The following is a 21,972-nucleotide window of genomic DNA, read 5'->3' on the forward strand; positions in this document are numbered from 1 at the left end:
GGTCTCTATCTTTCATATGAGAATCGTCGAGATATCTTACACTCACCACATCTCTAAGGAGAATATATTTTTGTGTGGGCTAAGTTGTGTGGTACCAATGTTTCTAAAACCTCCCTATAAATACAAACTCTATTTCCATGCAAAGCAGTACCAAAACCAACTAACTTGAAAAGAAGTAGAAAAAAAAAACCCATCAACTTAATTAACATTTAACAGCATTCAATTTGCCCATCTTTATATAATGCCAAGGGAACGAGACCCATTGGTCGTTGGACGTGTGATTGGGGACGTTCTTGATAGTTGTAGTAAGTCGATTAATCTTACCGTTTCATATAATGATAGGGAGGTTAACAACGGGTGTGAGCTAAAGCCCTCTCAGGTTGTAAACCAACCTAGAGTTGAAATCGGAGGTGATGATCTGCGCGCATTCCACACTCTAGTACGTTTAATTGGTTCTAACTTCATTGGTTTCTTCTATTGTTCAATTACATAAAAATCAGCCTTGAGCAATTGCAAACAAATTAAGTTGCAATATTGTTGTTTTAGGTCATGGTGGATCCTGATGCTCCAAGTCCAAGTGACCCTAACCTTAGGGAATACTTGCATTGGTATGTTCTTTGATCTAATTTACAATTTATTTAATTATTTATTTAAATTTACAACCCGAGTAGAATTTATGAATCCTTATCCAATAATTGATTGGAAAGTGATGTAATTAACTTGTCTCAAATACCTTTTGAGTGCCCAACTAAAAAAAATCTAACGTTAGCATCTACCTTTTGAAAACGTCTATTGTGACTATAGCAGCGGAGTAATATGGTAGTCTTTTTCTGATGTGGCTTTCACTATACATTTTCGTTTTCCAAAATTATTTTAAGATATAATGGCTTTCGTTTTCCAAAATTATATAAAGATAAAATGGCTTGTATATATGTAATGCAATATAATATACACTCATTTTTCTCGGAAAACCGGCCATTTCATCTCGTGCACACAGTATCGACCATCTACATTTTTTTCAATAACCCATCACTAGCTACTATAAGCAACATATATGTATTAAAATGCATTGGAAGCTAGTAGCATACGTATGTCAGAAATTACCCATTTAACAAGTACAAGTTTATTAATTAAAGGCAACTACATGTTTCTCCAAATATCCATTTAGAAAGGGTTTTCGAAACAACTAAGTTAGATCAAAATAATAATAATAATAATAATACTTTTCGAGATCTAATGAGCCACGTACGTAACGAAAAAGCAAGCAGCTTTTTTCACTTTTCTTTTCTATTTTTTTATTTTATACTCGTAAAAAGGGTAATTGACCAAAAAGCAATCATTGAATCTTTGTGAAGTGAATAATATAAAGAGACTACAAAATATAAATAATGTATGGAGATATAAGTGGCTTTCATGGCCCCGGCTTTATTCTGTCTACCACACATAGGTACATAAGATAAAAACAAAAAACAAAAGCAAAGCTTCACATATACAAGGTTATGGCTTCATTCTTGAATTTCATTGGTCAACTAGTATTCTAATAATAATATAGCTTGTGCTTTCTAGCTAGATATTTTACACTTTATGTTGCTTTCAAATATATTATCCTAAATTCCATTTTGTATGTAAAAAAAAATATTCTTGACAAATACCTCATAAACTATGTTGTTTCTGATTGGTGTGATAATTATGCTTCTTTCTTTTCCATCTAACATTTTATTCTCTGTAGGTTGGTGACTGATATTCCAGCGACTACAGGAGCACGCTTCGGTGAGTTTTTGTTTCTCCACACAACATAAAAGTTACATACAATTTCCGTGTGTGTCTACATTTTTATTTTATTTTTTTCCCCCTAAGAGAGTTTTTACTAAACCTTTAAATATCATAAATTTCAATGGTGGATTTTTGATATGGAAAATATGTACTTTTTATACATATTAAGTACAACTCACCATAAAAGCTGCATTTAGTATTTTTTTTTTCTTTTTAACTTATTTCTGTCCCATAATAAATGTTAACTTGATCTATCTAAGTAATATTACAATGACAACATATAATAAGAGTACAAATTTATATTTTCCATTGATCCATTGAACATGCGCTACTGTGTATAAGACACATACAATAATGTAAATACACACATAAGGGAATGACTATGAAAGGAGATAGGAATGTAGATAGCTACATAGTAACACACAAAAGGCATATTATACGTACAACCGCTGTACGTATTCTCGGTATGACACCCATAGAAAATCAAGGATCAAAATGTAAAATGTTTAATTTTTTTTCTGTATGTGCGGTACCTAAGCAGGTATAGCAAGCTATACCCGTCATTTTCCCATACACAAATGACTTTTTAAAGGTTTTATTATATAAAAAAATCAACAATAATATAGTCATCGTATTATTACACTTGCACAATGCCATGATCATATCTCTCCTAAATTTACACCAAAACATTTATTTGGGACGGCAAAAATACTTTTAATTAGCTGTACATTTGATTGTTCGAAATTAAGTTTTCCCCGGTAAAAAGATTATATATGCTTTCATAACAAGGCATTACAAGCTTAAAGTCGTTGGAAATCTCGTTTTATGTCATTTCCCCTCTTTAAGTCGTTATCGATTAGGAGTACAGTTTATTCACAAACATGTTGGAGCATGCTTAAGAATATAAAAAATACGGATCTTTTGACTACAAGGGAGCCATTAGTATATTGGTTTTTTGATATATATATATATATATTATACATAGACTTTCCTTATTTTGATAACCATTATTTTTGTAAGAATCCTCAATTTATGTATTGGATCACATGTTTTTCTTTATTCATTCACATGTGAAATGATATAAAAAAGTATGTTGTAAAAGAAACTTTTTTTAAAACCTTCAAAATAGCATTTTGTAAACTTGTGAATGAATACGTTCACGTTTTCGTTCACATGTTAACAAATGGGTATTTATAAGGTTTTGAAAAAAAAACTTTATTCTGCAACATATATTTTATTAACGTTTCACATGTGAATGAACAAAAACAAAACATATGATCCAATACATAACTTAAAAATTCTTAAGATTTTTAAAAAAAATTGGTTCTCAAAATAAGGGTCAAAAGGTATGACTCATTTATCGTACGAATCAATACAAAAAAATATGGTGACTGGCTAGTCCAAGTAAAGTGAAAACTGAAAAGTATAGGCTTTATCGTCCACGAATCTTTTCTGCCCAAAAGCAAAAGAAAAACATAGGTAGGCAATCAAACAGTAAATCAAGTTCACGTAATACAATCAATTGAGTTCGTTGAAGATTTTCTAAATGTGAGTCAAATCTAGTACTAGTCCGATTCTTTTATATATAAACATGACATGATATGATGATACGATCCTTTATTCTCGAGAACTAGTTCAATTCACCGGCGTAATTAGTAACACGCCGTAACAAGTTATTAGTAACAACCAAACTTAATTTGAAGTCGGATTACTAATAATAAATAAAAAGACTAAAAGTACCAAACTTAATGCATGCAATATTTTCATCAATTACTTTTCGCGGTTACATATAGAGAACTTATCAAACCATATACGAGGTCACAGATGAAGGTTGTAAGTTACATGTTCAATTCTTACTAAAAGCAAGTGAAAAAATTATATCTTGTGCTTCATGTGTAAGAATGGTGAGTCAGCGAGCATAAGTTCAATGCAGTATACGCTCTGGGTACCAAAACGATACATAAGACCAAATTAAGGGATCTCACGCATTTACCCTTTTTTTCATATATACAGAACTTAATTATTTGTATTCTATGATCTGATAATATATGATTATTGTGTTGATGTAGGTCAAGAAGTGGTGTGCTACGAGAGTCCAAGGCCATCAATGGGAATTCATCGCTTGGTTTTCGTGTTGTTTCGACAGCTGGGTCGTCAAACCGTGTACGCCCCGGGATGGCGTCAGAACTTCAACACAAAAGACTTTGCAGAGCTCTACAACCTCGGATCTCCGGTCGCGGCCGTCTACTTCAATTGCCAACGTGAAAGTGGCTTTGGTGGAAGAAGGAGATAAGATGAAAGGCGTGCCTATGGCATGTAGCTGATGAAGCTTTATATGTAGATGTTTGGAGATGCTAGTCTTCTTTCTATTTAACTATTAATGATATTATATTATAAGTATAGTTATATATAATTAATATTAATATAATAGTATAAAGAAGGGTGTAACTATATGTGAAGAACAATACTCGTACTAATCATAAAGGAATAAGAATACTTTGGTTTGACGGACAAAGGAATAAAGGAAAATGAGTTCAATGATTCGAGATGAGATATCATTTTGTTATCATGTCTCTTTTAGTTATAGTTTAGTGGTTATTGGCAGACCAAGAAACAAGTATTGCGCCATGTTCACAAAAATATTTATTATAACAATATATCTTTTTAGTGTTCAGGTCCGTCCATTGGACGGGTAGTTTCGAAATTTTTTAATCTTATAATAATTGTGAAACAAAAAGTGTATGACTAATATCACAACTTAATAAATGTATACGAAAGCTAAAGAAGAAACATATGAAAATTAACTCCATATAAATATTGATTCCAGTTTACCCTTTTCTTTTTCAACTTTAGTTAAATAAAAAGAGAAATAAGAAATTAATGACCAATATCACAACTTAATATATACGAAAGCTAAAGAAGAAATATATGAAAGTTAACTCCATGTAAATATTGATTTTTGTTTACCTTTTTTTTCAACTTTAGTTAAGTAAAAAGTGTAAAGTACACAAAATCGTAGATGATGGTTAACATGTGTTGGCTTAAGAGATAATAATAACAATAACATAAGAATTCAATGTTAAATAATAATAGTAATGATTGAATATAAACAAAGTATATAAATAAATAAACCTTTTTGGCAGTCGATCGTAGTTTCTTTTTTTTTTGTCGTATGTTTTTTCTTAGGGTTGTGAATATGTGAGAGTTTTTTTAAGTAGTATATATATATATAGATAATAATAATAATAAAGATTTTTTTATAAATTTTTTTTATTAAAGGTCGACCATTTTTTATTAAATATATATTAAAAAAATAGAGGATTAATAAGGATAGAGTATTGGACTAAAGGAAGAAATTAAGAGTGCCAAGTATACCCCAATCCACTCTTTTAGTTATATTATAGATTATATAAGTTACACATTCATTTTTATGGTAGTTGTATTACCGCATTCTTAATGGGTGCAATGGTGCATTTTAGTTAAATATTTTAACATATAGATATTTACTATCGTAAAATCAATTGGGTTGGATCATTCGTTGTAGCCTTTATCTCTGGAGGTAGATATTATGGGTTCAATATTCATACCCATCTTTGTTAGATTCTGACTTTTAAACACAAAATTTATTCTTATAGCATGTTTACATTTTTTATTACCCATTGCAAGAGTTTCTATATGCAAGATGACATATTAAAAGGATTTGACATGCCTTCCCAAACCAAATACACCACTATACATATTCTACTTAACGTATGTACTTTCTTTTTTATTTATAAATTAGTTTTTGTATCATAGTAACAGGATCACTAAACATCCAGCGAATTTTCTTCTTGTTTCGACGATCTAATTCAATTCTTATTCACGAACCGATTCGTGAATCGAAGACAAAAAAAACTTCAAACTGGTAGAGAGTGGTAGATTGGGTTTGATGAATTATGTTTGATCTCAAAGATTTTGATTTAACGAGTAATTAAAATTGCAACTGTCAAAATAAAATTTTTTCAAAACCGAGTCGTGTACTATGGGTTGAGTAATTTTTAAGTATTTGTCTTATTTTATGTAACTAGATTTATGCCCGTATCAACTACACGGGTTGTTAATAACATTTTTTCAAAATAAAATAACTTAGATATGTAAGTTTAATTGTAAAAAATGTAAATTAAAAGAATGTAATTCTAAAACATTACACATATATTTTGTATTTCATCTTTTATAATATTTTTTTTTGTAGACACTATTTGTTTATCTTTTTTAATCTGACATTTGTTGTTTATCATCATCATATGATACTTTTCGATTTTACTCGAGATATCGCAACGTAAAATTATCCGTACTTAAATTGTAACTACAATTCAACTTTTGATGAAAATAGTTAATAACAATTTACATGAGCATTGTACCCTTTATTTCTTTTATAAAACAATGTATCGAATATACATGCAAAAAGTTAAAATAACTGTAGTAAAATATTTAAAAATAATTTTACACATATATGATACTTCTGATTTCTATACTAAATAAAAATATAAGTTAACATATAGTTTTAATATTTAATAGTTAAAAAAATTAGAAATTATATATTGAAATTATTTAGTTAATTAAACGATGAAAATCTATAACAAAATTCTATAGTTGAATATATAAATTGTAATAATTTGAAACTATAATTTGTAATAATTATAAAATAAGTATTTAGTGAAATTAAAAAAGTGTAAATTATTAAGAAAAACAAAACAATGTAAATTACTAAGATTTTTTCTACAAATACTAATGTAAATATTAATATACTAATATATTTGAATAATTATTATTAAAATTTTTAATTTATTATTAAACTAATAATGGCATCAGCAATTTCCAATTTGATAAAATTCAAAACTATAATTGCTTAATAAGTTATTGGGTCAATTTTTTTAGTATATATATATATATATATATATATATATAAAGATTATATTCCCGAGTTTAAAGACTTGTAATTTATTTTTTGAAGTATAAAGAAAGGTTAAACTTTAGAGTATTATAATTTTCGAATCTATTATTGTATTTTTAAATTCATGTTCATTGAACCTAAGCGAACTGAAATAAGTCTACCCCCTCTGAACCAGATCCGTGAGACCTGGCAACCTACGATCCTGAACTGCAAACCTGAATTGAAGCGACCCGTGAATCAAGTGACTATGCTCCATATAAATTATTTGTTTGGAATGATATTATTGTCTATATAAATTAAAATTATTGATGTTTGTTTGATCTGAATTAATCAATGGCTTAATTAATAAATCGATATATATGTCACTTTTTTTTTTGATAATTACATTATTATTCATCACTTATGATATAGATCGAAAACTGTTAGATTACAACTGATGCAAAGAATAAAATTATACTCTATAGATATGTGATACACGTTCAATATGTTAAAACATGACTAATGAAACGTAAATATTTATAAACCATAAAAATCTATTTTATGATATGTATTTTTTAAATATAATATAATAAATACTTTTCAAAAAAAAATATAATATACTAAACAATCTCATTTGAAAAAAGATAAATATTATTAAGTTAACAAAAAAAAATAGTATAATGTATTTAAATATCTTTAAACTCGTATAAAAAAAAATAAAAATTAATGATTAGGATTATGATTGATGATTAGGATAAGAATTGATGATTAATATCACACATGGCAACATAAATATAGCAATTTTAATGGAAAAATAGCATCACGTACATTAAAAATTCAATGTGGCAAAAAACTAAAAATATCACTTAAAAATGGAAAAAAAAGGGTAATGGGAGAACTCTAGCCCTGGTACCACAATTGGCCAGATACCGATCGACCCACCCCGTATGAGTCATATATTGCCGGTAAAATACCTCTATCCTAATCCCCATATGATCTGGGCACCATGAAGGATCGGACCCGCGTATTTAAACTTCGCATATGGGTCTAGACTTCATTGGTAACAAGTACCTTAAAGAAATTATTTTTTGTGCTCAGCAGGGATCAAACCTGAGACCTTAAGGTCACCATGCCTTACCACTAGGCTTGTCATTTAGTAAAAAAGATATCCTCTCATGATTATATAGAGACATTGCTAAGCTTTGTGGGAAGTGTTTGATGGTTAAAAGATTAAAAAGGAAACCTGAGAATATTTGTCCATTAACACTAAAATTCGGTACATGAATAAATTAAATTGTGTATAAATAAGGGTTGAGTCGTAAGGAACCTTTGTTATACTTGAAATGCATTATGATCATTGGTTGGCTCGTAAATATATTGGCCAAGTATAAAAACAGCGATGATATATATTCGTTAATTCATACCAATTTTTTTTATACATTTACCTCATTGCTGCATTAATAAATTATACAGTCTACTGTATAAGTTGTATATTATGATAGATGTATTAAAAATGATGTTATAAATATCACTTTTCTTATAAAATGAGAGGCAATACTACTAACGCAGTACATAATAACATAAACCTATATAACGGTGTCTTTGGAGACGTGTTTTTATAGGTTGTTGGAGATGTTTTTATCATTGGAACATGATCAAGTTTGGGAAACTTTTGGGTGAAACGTCTTTGCACGAGAACATATATTTCTTACAATGGGATGAAGCTAAACTAAAACATACGTGTGTTATTTTTTAAATATACCGTGCGTGTGTAATGGATATGGTTGAGAATAAAATTATATAGGGTAAAGATATTTGTAAAGCTAGAAATAATATATGAGTTTTTAAAAATTTATAAAAATAAAATGTAACAAATGATGTGTAAAAACTTCTAAAGACAAGAAGCATCGGAGATAATGTAACTAATTTGTAAACTTGTGAAGCTCCAAACGTATCATTCACTACACTATCCAATTAGATGCGTTTGTTTCACATAATCTGATGGAATTGAATTCCATTTTTTAGTGTGTTTGGTTGTTTAAAGAAGGAGGAATCTCACTCCGAAGGAATGTAAACATTCTATCATTTGATAGAATCTCCGATCCATTCTTTGGACATGAAGGAATGAATTCATTCCTTCCGTCACTTGAATTCTTAAAAAATCAAAAATATTTCGTCAAATTTCATTCCTTTAGATTCCAATTCCTTTGAAAGATTTCATTTTTTCAAAAGCATTATGTGAAATCTAAAACTTTACTTTTTAGCCAGACATATGTCATTAATCCTATGTATGTTTATGTCACACCCCACCTTAGGCGGAATCGTAGGATATGACTAAAAGATATAGCAATGGCACATGGACTTTATAATAGAGTCATACTAAATGAAATTCAAATAAATGTAAATTTCATAAACGGAAAATCTAGGCAGCACGCCTCAAATAGCAAAGAAATAATAATTGCAAATAGCGTTCAACGTTTCACATGCAATCTAGGAGTCCATGAAGGATCTCTTTATTGGTCTTCCTAAAGTCCATAAGCTCAATCTTCTTAAGCATTGTTATTACCTGAAAATGAATGCTCGAAAATGTCAACATAATGTTGGTGAGTTCGTAGGTTTAAAGGAATACAAATGAGTTTGCTGTGCATGATATATCAAGTTTTGGACAATAGCGTAAATATAAACATGTAGTAGCATACTAAATACTGATCAATGCCATCATAGTTATCCAACAACACAATCCCCATCACTCCTGTTAACAACTCAATCATGCTTTAAATACCAACAACTACCAGCTGGAGTATAAAGTTGGTCGATAGTTTTCCAATAGTCTTCAATAGATATCAAAAGACATCTATTGCATCAAAGAAATCAATACAAGCAAGCTAGCATACACATTTCATAATTACATGTATTTGTCCATGAAAACAAACAAGTTTTGACACAGCTAGTAAAGAAATGAAAAGTGTTTTGAGCATCATTTTCCCCCAAAGAAATAATATAAAAAGGGGCCACGAAACTCACCTCAACAAGCAAGTAGTTGTGCAAATCCAACAAGGTCGCTAGAATCTACACAACATATAAATATGAACAAGTTACAATTATGGACATGGTCAAGAACCGTCCATTGTAACCCGTATTTGATGAAATACACATATGGCTACATTCAAAATATTTACAAATGATTTTTTTTTTTCATATATTATTAAGTTACAAGTCACATAACTTAATATATAATATTTGTTTTACTGATTTAAGATTAAATTCTACAAGTTCATATTAACTGAAATTTTTTGTAACTTTATCTATTTTTTATTAGGATGAAACGAATGATTCAAGATTCCAAATCTTAACTAGTGTTACCTTAGAGTGTTATATACTTACATGAATTTTTACATAATTTATTTGGCACGTTAACTATTTTTAAAATTCAATGATTACAGACTAGTCAGAAAGATCACTGTTCGCACACAGAAAAGTTTTATAAAAGTTAAGGGCCTTCGAAGATTCAAAAAAATCCAATTTTTTTACTGTACAATCTTAACATCTCAAAAAAGTTTCTGGAGAAAAATAATTGTCCAGTTCATAAAATCGACCAAGATATGACTATTTGAAGTCGACCAAAATCTGTTCGGAAAACTCAGCTTTGCGCAGTTTTGTTATAAAATTCGTTTGACAACCTTAAACTTCATATTTTGACACGAAACCGCTTCCACCAGAAAGTAGACTTCCTGAACTTAATTTTAGACACCAAAAACGTGACTTAACCATCTCCCATGACCAAGATACGACCTTTCAAAGTTAACAAAACGAATCTGTCCAGATTCTAAAATAACTCAAACTTACTGTTTTAAAGACTACTACAACTAATATTTATATATAAACTTTCAAATCTCTCCAACACCTAATTAAATCTGTTATTATGATTTTCATGCCTTCGTAATTGGATTTCTTTTATTACATTAATTATTATACTTCATTAAATACTTTAAACTTTTAACATTAATATGATTTATACTTCAAGCTTTTGATTTAACCAAAAAAAAACCCTTTCATTCATTATTATAAATTTGCCATAATATATATTCATCAAATAGATTACAAAGATTGTACATAAATATATATAATTTAATAAAAGATAGAGATTAAGAATTTTACCACCAAAGTCGATGATCACTCTTACGATACTAACTTTTTTTTTTTAAGATGGAAGCTTGACAATTGTGTGATAAAAATTTGGTTTTGGTGGTGGTGTTCCCTCTTTGTTCGACGGCAGAGCAAAGCAAGGAGAAGTTTTGTTTTTTTTTTTTTTATTATTATTTAGGGTATACTTATTATATATATATATATATATGGAGATAAGTGTTTTAGTTAGTTTATGATTAGACTTAATGTATCATAAGAATTCTAATGGAATTAAAATTCCTTGCTCACCATTAAATTGTGGTAATATATATATGACTAAAATTTTTTTACTAAACATATGATATTTTACTATTACTATTACCATCTTACGACTTATACTAATTATATATTACTTTTATAATTATTGATTTCGTTCACCACTAAATAGCGTATACTAATTTATCAATATCTATAAATAAATATGACTAACAACTACAAGTCTAGAAATTACGGGGATAGTTATAGTCATCTACGTTTAGGAAGATCAAATATCTCAATCCTAAACTATTGAATATCAAGTAATAGAGATCCCATATTGGAAATGATCTCCACATTTCTATGCTTGTTATACTATATAGGCACATTGACTAGTCAAGAAATTTGGAATGTAAGTTAGAGACTATAATAAATTACCAGTTTTGTTGACGGATGTCACAGTCTCCCCTACTTGAGAAAATTTCGTCTCGAAATTTTGTTGGAATTACGGTTGGAAGTCGTAGCATTAAATAGATGTGGATATTTGATTTTCATTTGATCCTCTCGCTCCCAAGTAAACTCTGGCCCTCGCTTTGAATTCCACCGGACCTTGACAATTGGAATTTACTACGTTTTAATGTCTTAAGTTCTCGATCCATGATCTCAACTGGTTCTTCCACAAAATGTAACTTGTCATCAATCTTAATGTCGTCTAGCGGTACATGCAAACTTGTATCCGCGAGACACTTCTTGAGATTTGACACGTGGAATGTATCATGTATCCTACTTAGTTCTTGAGGTAGTCTTAAACGATAAGCTACCGGACCAATCCGTTCAACAATTTCAAACGGTCCAACGTACCTTGGTGCCAACTTTCCTTTCTTTCCAAATCGAACCATGCCCTTCCAAGGCGACACTTTAAGTAACACTTTATCACCAACATAGAATTCTAAAGGCCTTCGCCGTTTGTCGGCGTAGCTCTTTTGGCGGTCTCTAGCTGCTTTCAGTCTTTCTTTGATTTGAAAAATCCTATCTGTTGTCTCTTGTACAATCTCCGGGCCAATCAACTGACTTTCTCCAATCTCAGCCCAAACGACAGGTGAGCGACATTTCCGCCCATATAAAGCTTCAAATGGAGCACACTTAATACTTGAATGATAACTATTATTGTACGAGAACTCAACTAGAGGAAGGTGAATATCCCAGCTTCCCCCAAAGTCCATCACACACGCCCTAAGCATATCTTCCAAAGTCTGAATAGTACGCTCACTTTGGCCATCGGTTTGAGGATGGTAAGCCGTACTCAGGTCTAAACGTGTTCCCAATGCCTTTTGCAATGACTGCCAAAATCGTGATGTGAAATGACTATCACGATCAGATATAATAGACACCGGAATTCCATGCTTTGCCACTATCTCCTTTATATAAATCCTTGCTAACTGCTCCATTGTGTAGCTCTCACGGATAGCTATAAAGTGCGCAGACTTTGTCAATCTATCTACTATCACCCAAATCTTGTCATGCCCACTACTAGTTCTTGGCAGCTTTGTAATAAAATCCATGGTTATTCTTTCCCATTTCCATTCGGGAAGTTGTGGTTGCACTAATAAACCCGGTGGTTTATTATGTTCAGCTTTGACTTTTAGACATGTTAAGCATCCACTGACATAACTGGCTATATCTCTTTTCATTCTCGGCCACCAATACAAATCCTTAAGGTCGTGATACATTTTATCAGCTCCCGGGTGTACGGAGTATCTCGTACTATGTGCCTCGTCCAAAATCACTGTTCTTAATCCACCTGCAAGTGGAATCCATATTCGTCCTACAAAGTACAGTACTCCATCCTCTTTACGCTCCATTTGCTGATCAAGGTCACGTAACCCTTCTTTTTCTACATTGATATTCTGCAATGCTTCATCTTGAGCCCGACTTATCATTGATTTATATCCGAATGAATTGTCATGATCAATGCTCGTACTTGCTTTGACTTAATTCTTTCTTTCCTACTTAACGCGTCAGCCACAACATTCGCCTTACCCGGATGGTAACGAATCTCACAATCATAGTCACTAAATAATTCAATCCACCGCCTCTGTCGCATATTCAACTCTTTTTGATCGAAAATATGTTGGAGACTCTTGTGATCGGTGTAGATCACACTTTTCGTCCCATAGAGATAGTGCCTCCAACATTTGAGTGCAAAAACCACTGCACCAAGCTCCAAGTCATGGGTGGTGTAGTTTTTCTCATGGATTTTGAGTTGCCGAGAGGCATAAGCAATCACTTTACCCCTTTGCATTAGTACACATCCCAAGCCTTGATTTGAAGCATCACAATAAACTACAAAATCGTCCGGACCATCGGGGAGGGTAAGAATAGGAGCGTTACATAGATTTTCTTTCAGTGTTTGGAATGCCTTTTCTTGCTTATCTCCCCAATCAAACTTCTTATCCTTTTGGGTTAACTGAGTAAGTGGTTGAGCGATTTTTGAGAAGTTAGCGATGAATCGTCGATAATACCCGGCCAAGCCTAGAAATGAACGAACCTCTGATGGCGTCGTAGGAGTCTTCCAATCTTTTACTGCTTCGATCTTACTGGGGTCAACATGGATTCCTTCACTATTCACTACATGCCCAAGGAAATGAACTTCTTGTAACCAAAAGTCGCACTTCGAAAACTTAGCAAACAATCTCTCTTTCCAAAGTAGTTCAAGAATCATTTTCAAGTGAGATTCATGTTCTTCCTTAGACTTCGAATAGATTAAAATGTCATCAATGAATACAATAACAAACTTATCGAGATAGGGTTTGCATACACGGTTCATCAAATCCATGAAAACTGCGGGTGCATTAGTCAAACCGAAAGGCATGACTAAGAACTCAAAATGTCCATATCGAGTCCTGAATGCTGTTTTTGGAATATCTGCTTCATTAACTCTGAGTTGATGATATCCGGACCGAAGGTCTATTTTCGAGAAGAACTTCGCACCTTGAAGTTGATCGAATAAGTCGTCGATTCTAGGAAGAGGGTAACGATTCTTAACTGTCAGTTTGTTCAACTCCCGGTAATCGATGCACATACGAAACGAACCATCTTTCTTCTTGACAAACAATACTGGTGCTCCCCAAGGCGAATGACTAGGTCTGATGAAGCCTTTTTCTTGGAGCTCTTGGAGTTGATTAGACAGTTCTTGCATTTCGGTAGGTGCTAAACGGTATGGAGCTTTGGCGACTGGCGTCGCTCCCGGAATAAGATCTATACGGAATTCAACTTGTCTTACAGGAGGTAATCCTGTTAGATCTTCGGGAAAAACTTGTGGAAAAACCCGTACGATAGGAATATTTTCGAGTTTCTTCTCGTTAGCCTGAATGCCCATGAGGTGCTTCTGATTTTCCTCCACCCGCTCCCCGTATATGAGTAGCATTTCACTATTTCCTAGCGGTATACGGACCACCTTCTCATAGCAAATTATCTCGGCTCTATGCTTCGATAGCCAATCCATACCAATAACTACGTCAAAACTCCTTAACGAGAAAGGCAGAAGGTTAACACTAAACAAATGACCTTCTATTTCTAAGGTACAATCATTAACGATTCTATCAACTCTATCAAATTTTCCATTAGCTACCTCAACCAAGAAATAAGTATTCAATATTATGGGTTCTCTATCTAGGAGTGGCATGAACTTAATAGAAACAAAACTGTACTCAGCACCAGAGTCGAATAATACTGTAGCAAGGTGATTGTTTAAGGAAAACGTACCCGTCACAATATTTGGATCTTGACGAGCTTCATTTGCTACCATGACAAAAGCTCTACCACGGGCTTGGTTGGCATTATTCCCTTGATTCCGATTCCCTCCATTAGCTACCACTTGATTCTGATTGTTAGCTCTTTGTCCCTGATTATTTCCTTGATTCTGAGTTCCACCAATAGCTAGTACTTGATTTGGATTATTACCCCTCTGACCCCATGCTCGGTTCAAATTTGGACACGTGTTGCGGTAATGGTTATGACTACCGCACTCATAGCACGTTCCACGGTTATTTATCGGGTTAACAGCATTCACCGGAGCCACCTGCTTGACTCCCACTCGACAGTCCCTAGCAAGGTGTCCAAATCGGTTGCAGTTTGTACACAAACGGCAAGGTGAATTTTGGAAATGATGGAATTGACATTTTGTACACTTTGGAGCAGAACCCGTATATCCGATCTTAGTCGCATCCGTTGCCATCAACCCCGTTGCCATTTTTGCCTTCTTGTTATTTCCATTAGTATTCTTTGACCCACTTGTCTCAGTACCATCCTTCCTTTTCTCATTAACCTTAGACAATGACCCATTTCTCACCATTTCATCCGTTAAAGATCCTGCTTTCTGAATAGCACTTTGAATCGTGGTTGGCTCAGTTGCTGACACAAGCCCACGAATTTGGGGAACAAGACCATAGATATACCTCTGGATCCTATTTGATTCAGGTCTAACTAGATGAGGTACTAGTTTGGCAAGCTCATAAAACCGATCAGTGTAAGCAGCATGTTTGGCTCCTACCATTGAATGATTCCAAAATTCATTTTCCAACTTTTGCATTTCATTTTTCGGACAGAATTCTTCCAGTAGTAATTCCTTAAACTCGTCCCATGTCATCCCCACAGCTGCTACTCTACCCCTAGCTTGTATCTCAGTGTTCCACCATGTCAATGCTTTATTAGTCAGTGAAGCTGCGGCATACTTCACCTTTTGATTCTCTGCACAGTTGCTAATATCCATGACAGCTTCCATTTTCTCTATCCATCTAGTGGCTGCCAATGCTCCTCCCTTGCCATCAAAATCTGGTGGTTTACAATATTGAAACTCCCTATAGGTGCATCCATTATTATTGCCTCCAATGATGTTGTTATTCTGATTACCATCATTGTTATTTTCATTATTGTTATTATTGTTCTCATTATTGTTATTGTTGTTCTCATTGTTGTTATTGTTATTCTCATTATTGTTATTATTATTAGGGTTATTGTTGTTTGCATTAAGAACAGCAGCGGTCACTTGAGTAACAATAGTAGGAATAGCGGCAGCTATTTGCTGAGTGATCATGTTTGCAATATCCGGATTGCCACCATCACCTTCTCCATCATTAACCCCATTATTTCCACCACGACCACCACCTCTACCTCCACGTCCTCCATTTCTTCCTCCTCTATTCATTTTCTACACAAAGAGAAAGGATTTATAAGTACTTGATGAAGACTTTCAATGAATAACTACTACTCATGGCAAAATTCTTACACCTTGTCCAATTTGTTAATTGTGTTGAGTTTGATCAGCAAACTTGGTCATATAAGCGCATGTGTGTTGTGATGTATTTGTAATTACGTTGCGCACCGTAATTACAACTACATCCCACCACACATGTTTTTATCGTCCAAATTCACATGTCACAAATTCAGCACATCCTTCATAAATAATTGCCACAAAACACATAGATCCATATACCAAGCACGACATTTCGATTAATCAATCAATCTAAAAAAAAAAAATTTATAAATCCAAGAAATATCCAAATTCGAAAGAAGGAATCCAAGACATAAAATCCAAAAGTAAGAAAAAGAAGCTAATGCAAGTTCAATAGGATTCTTAGATAGTCCTTGAAGGCTAGCCCTCCCACGTGCAAGTGGCGTCATAAGGGGAGTTGGAGGAAATGGTGGGAGGATAAGAAGCTTGTTGTCGTGTTGGTCCGATCCGGCTCTCTTGAGAGCTTACTGAGCTAGTAGGACTATAGCTTCTGTTGTCCTTTATCGTAGCCTCCATTGTCTTTCCCTTATGAACGCTTTCGGGGTCTGCCTTAGAATCATAGTCCGGTTCTTCCTCCGGCTCGCTGTCAGAATCGATGATTATAACTGTCTTGGAGTAGTAGTTAGGATCTTCTGACGGTTCGCTTTCAGAGGAAACTCTAGGCTTCTGAGATGGTTCTTGAGCGGGGGTTTCCTTGTTAGCTGCGGCGTCCCTTTTAAGTTGTCGACGGATGATTATGTCCCTCCATGCGGAACTCTTACGGGCTGTTTTCTTTGTACGTGCCATGACTAAGTAAAACTAGCTACGTTAAAATTACAGGCTGAAACTTTGCACTAATCTAAGCACATAAGGCTTCATCATAATTAGCAATTAAACGCAAATATAAGGCTCACATAACTAGTGCTATCTAATGAAAGTACTCACACATATACGATGCACAAATAGTTCCTATAATGTACACTATATGAGGGTACTTAGGTTATAGTCTAGGCCAAACCACCTAATTCTCTATAACCACGGCTTTGATACCAATCTGTCACACCCCACCTTAGGCGGAATCGTAGGATATGACTAAAAGATATAGCAATGGCACATGGACTTTATAATAGAGTCATACTAAATGAAATTCAAATAAATGTAAATTTCATAAACGGAAAATCTAGGCAGCACGCCTCAAATAGCAAAGAAATAATAATTGCAAATAGCGTTCAACGTTTCACATGCAATCTAGGAGTCCATGAAGGATCTCTTTATTGGTCTTCCTAAAGTCCATAAGCTCAATCTTCTTAAGCATTGTTATTACCTGAAAATGAATGCTCGAAAATGTCAACATAATGTTGGTGAGTTCGTAGGTTTAAAGGAATACAAATGAGTTTGCTGTGCATGATATATCAAGTTTTGGACAATAGCGTAAATATAAACATGTAGTAGCATACTAAATACTGATCAATGCCATCATAGTTATCCAACAACACAATCCCCATCACTCCTGTTAACAACTCAATCATGCTTTAAATACCAACAACTACCAGCTGGAGTATAAAGTTGGTCGATAGTTTTCCAATAGTCTTCAATAGATATCAAAAGACATCTATTGCATCAAAGAAATCAATACAAGCAAGCTAGCATACACATTTCATAATTACATGTATTTGTCCATGAAAACAAACAAGTTTTGACACAGCTAGTAAAGAAATGAAAAGTGTTTTGAGCATCATTTTCCCCCAAAGAAATAATATAAAAAGGGGCCACGAAACTCACCTCAACAAGCAAGTAGTTGTGCAAATCCAACAAGGTCGCTAGAATCTACACAACATATAAATATGAACAAGTTACAATTATGGACATGGTCAAGAACCGTCCATTGTAACCCGTATTTGATGAAATACACATATGGCTACATTCAAAATATTTACAAATGATTTTTTTTTTTCATATATTATTAAGTTACAAGTCACATAACTTAATATATAATATTTGTTTTACTGATTTAAGATTAAATTCTACAAGTTCATATTAACTGAAATTTTTGTAACTTTATCTATTTTTTATTAGGATGAAACGAATGATTCAAGATTCCAAATCTTAACTAGTGTTACCTTAGAGTGTTATATACTTACATGAATTTTTACATAATTTATTTGGCACGTTAACTATTTTTAAAAATTCAATGATTACAGACTAGTCAGAAAGATCACTGTTCGCACACAGAAAAGTTTTATAAAAGTTAAGGGCCTTCGAAGATTCAAAAAAATCCAATTTTTTTACTGTACAATCTTAACATCTCAAAAAAGTTTCTGGAGAAAAATAATTGTCCAGTTCATAAAATCGACCAAGATATGACTATTTGAAGTCGACCAAAATCTGTTCGGAAAACTCAGCTTTGCGCAGTTTTGTTATAAAATTCGTTTGACAACCTTAAACTTCATATTTTGACACGAAACCGCTTCCACCAGAAAGTAGACTTCCTGAACTTAATTTTAGACACCAAAAACGTGACTTAACCATCTCCCATGACCAAGATACGACCTTTCAAAGTTAACAAAACGAATCTGTCCAGATTCTAAAATAACTCAAACTTACTGTTTTAAAGACTACTACAACTAATATTTATATATAAACTTTCAAATCTCTCCAACACCTAATTAAATCTGTTATTATGATTTTCATGCCTTCGTAATTGGATTTCTTTTATTACATTAATTATTATACTTCATTAAATACTTTAAACTTTTAACATTAATATGATTTATACTTCAAGCTTTTGATTTAACCAAAAAAAACCCTTTCATTCATTATTATAAATTTGCCATAATATATATTCATCAAATAGATTACAAAGATTGTACATAAATATATATAATTTAATAAAAGATAGAGATTAAGAATTTTACCACCAAAGTCGATGATCACTCTTACGATACTAACTTTTTTTTTTTAAGATGGAAGCTTGACAATTGTGTGATAAAAATTTGGTTTTGGTGGTGGTGTTCCCTCTTTGTTCGACGGCAGAGCAAAGCAAGGAGAAGTTTTGTTTTTTTTTTTTTATTATTATTTAGGGTATACTTATTATATATATATATATATATATGGAGATAAGTGTTTTAGTTAGTTTATGATTAGACTTAATGTATCATAAGAATTCTAATGGAATTAAAATTCCTTGCTCACCATTAAATTGTGGTAATATATATATGACTAAAATTTTTTTACTAAACATATGATATTTTACTATTACTATTACCATCTTACGACTTATACTAATTATATATTACTTTTATAATTATTGATTTCGTTCACCACTAAATAGCGTATACTAATTTATCAATATCTATAAATAAATATGACTAACAACTACAAGTCTAGAAATTACGGGGATAGTTATAGTCATCTACGTTTAGGAAGATCAAATATCTCAATCCTAAACTATTGAATATCAAGTAATAGAGATCCCATATTGGAAATGATCTCCACATTTCTATGCTTGTTATACTATATAGGCACATTGACTAGTCAAGAAATTTGGAATGTAAGTTAGAGACTATAATAAATTACCAGTTTTGTTGACGGATGTCACAGTTTACATTTTTGAAGACAATTTTTAGTGGTTGTTTCACTAAATAGAATAATGGTATATATCTGAACGTGAACCCTTTCCCATTCTCTCACACTATTAGATTACACAAGGGAAGTGATATTCGTACCATTTATTTTGATGGATGTACCACAAATGTGCATTACTGGCTTATACAGTCAGCTATATAATTTGTACATTGTGATACATCCATCAAAAATGATGGCACAAATATCATTTCCCTTACACAAACATGTTCAAACTTTCTAAATATTCGGGTCTAGTATAAATGACATAATAATTAGTAAAAACTAATCATACATAAGCAAATAAGGCAAGTTTAACTAGTAAAATGAAATTTTGGTTTTTCTCATAGATCTTGCATTTGACTCTTAAAAGTGACAAGTCGATATATTTTTCCCTGAATGTCAATAACAGCTCCTAACCTCTAGCGGGCCATAGTGTTGTTATGGGCTGGTCCATTGTGTAACACCCTTCGATAAAAAACCGGGAAAAATCAAAACTTCGCCTATCAGCGTATAACTTCGTGGAAAAACAATCAATTAAAAACTGTGTCATCCGTAACGGATGGTATCTTACATAAAACTGGTGTTACGAATTGTGTCGACACAAAAATGAAAGAAAGTCAAGTCTCTTACACCGACATAAATACCAACATTAGTCAATGCAAAATAAGTCTTAATAATAGTAGCCCAAAACATAACAGCTATGCATAAATGTCTAAGTATTGAGAAAACTATTAAAAGTCTTCTTTATTTTTCTACCCATCAAACCAAGTTAAGCCTTTAACTAGCTCACGCTGTAAAGGCACAACATTTTCAAAAGAGCAAGTGTTAGATTTAAGAACTAAGATAAAATGTATTTGAAAACATTTAGTATTGCATAATATATTCACATAATGTTTCTTAAGTGTTAGTATCACATAACTAGCACAACACACACTCAACATAATACATTAGGATCATCGTACTTAGAGTAGTGTCTAACCATTGGTACATATCTTTCTTTTTTTATTTATAGCTTTGCTAATGGTATATAGGCTAAATGACTTCTGTCATTTAGTACATAGGGATGTTGGGTTTGTGGGCAGGTGCTCATGTGCTCATAGACCATACATGGAGTCCTCACACCATACATAGAGTCCTCACAACCAACATGCGGTAAATCTTTCGTTGGTCCATCGGCGTCGTTAAGGAAAGACTATATCATTCCAACTGAATAAATCTTTTATGCCTTTATCCATTGATGGTTAGTTACTCTACCCGGAATACTCAAACGTAACTATGTCGCATATGACGTGACCAAGTACACACTAACTTCTTGGAACTAGCATGGGTTAAGGTTGACACAACATCATACATATGCTCGAGACTTCTTTATATTTATTAGCTTAGGTTAACTTTTACCTAAACTAATCAAATGTATATTTTTTTACTTTAAGACTCTTAATCGTGCATGTGTCATGGCAATCCTACTCATGTGTCTAGTGACTCGGTGTTCAATCCATATACCATATGCATTTCTTCATTTCATAACATGTACATAACATCGTACCTTCACATCATGCATAAATTAACATTCATCATCAATGGTAATCATATATAACCATAATAACCACATTCCTGTTAACATACAAACATGCATTACATTCATTTGGAGTTTTATCTTATAAAAAGTTTGTTTTGTTGTACCCTCAGATGACGAAATATATTATTTTACCTTAGTTGAGCTTCAAAAACACTTAAGAATAGTTTACCGTGCTTGCCTAATAACCCCAAGAACCTGTTATACATTATACTTACATTACATGAGTTAAACAGAACGAAAACAATGAGGTTTGGGAGTTACACATTGTATAGTCTGGTGTTCCTCGGAGATGTTCCCTAGAAGTCGATTTTCGAATGACAATTCAAAACATAATATATTATATATATATATATATATATTGAACAACAAAATTGGGTTTAACGACATGCTTCTTCATATATATACTCAACTCCAATTTTAAAAGAAACTCAT

General features: G+C 32.5%; 1 protein-coding gene across 1 annotated transcript; it reads left to right on the forward strand.

The window, feature by feature from the left end:
* The first annotated feature begins 241 nt into the window (after nucleotides 1-241).
* On the forward strand, nucleotides 242-4,115 carry LOC122603365 (protein HEADING DATE 3A-like). The gene is made up of 4 exons (XM_043776042.1): nucleotides 242-439; nucleotides 547-608; nucleotides 1,730-1,770; nucleotides 3,843-4,115. The coding sequence occupies exons 1-4, from the start codon at nucleotides 242-244 to the stop codon at nucleotides 4,064-4,066; spliced, it is 525 nt and encodes a 174-aa protein (XP_043631977.1). The 3' UTR covers nucleotides 4,067-4,115.
* The last annotated feature ends 17,857 nt before the right edge of the window (nucleotides 4,116-21,972 follow it).

Source organism: Erigeron canadensis, chromosome 6 (assembly GCF_010389155.1).
Source record: "Erigeron canadensis isolate Cc75 chromosome 6, C_canadensis_v1, whole genome shotgun sequence".
Taxonomy (NCBI): Eukaryota; Viridiplantae; Streptophyta; class Magnoliopsida; order Asterales; family Asteraceae; genus Erigeron; species Erigeron canadensis.

What these genes read in the sequence shown, in the direction of transcription:
- LOC122603365 (XM_043776042.1), top strand. Translation starts at nt 242, where the DNA reads ATGCCAAGGGAACGAGACCCATTGGTCGTTGGACGTGTGATTGGGGAC. An exon ending in TGCGCGCATTCCACACTCTA is followed by an intron (nt 440 to 546) that starts GTACGTTTAATT and finishes TTGTTGTTTTAG; the next exon opens with GTCATGGTGGATCCTGATGC. An exon ending in CTTAGGGAATACTTGCATTG is followed by an intron (nt 609 to 1,729) that starts GTATGTTCTTTG and finishes TATTCTCTGTAG; the next exon opens with GTTGGTGACTGATATTCCAG.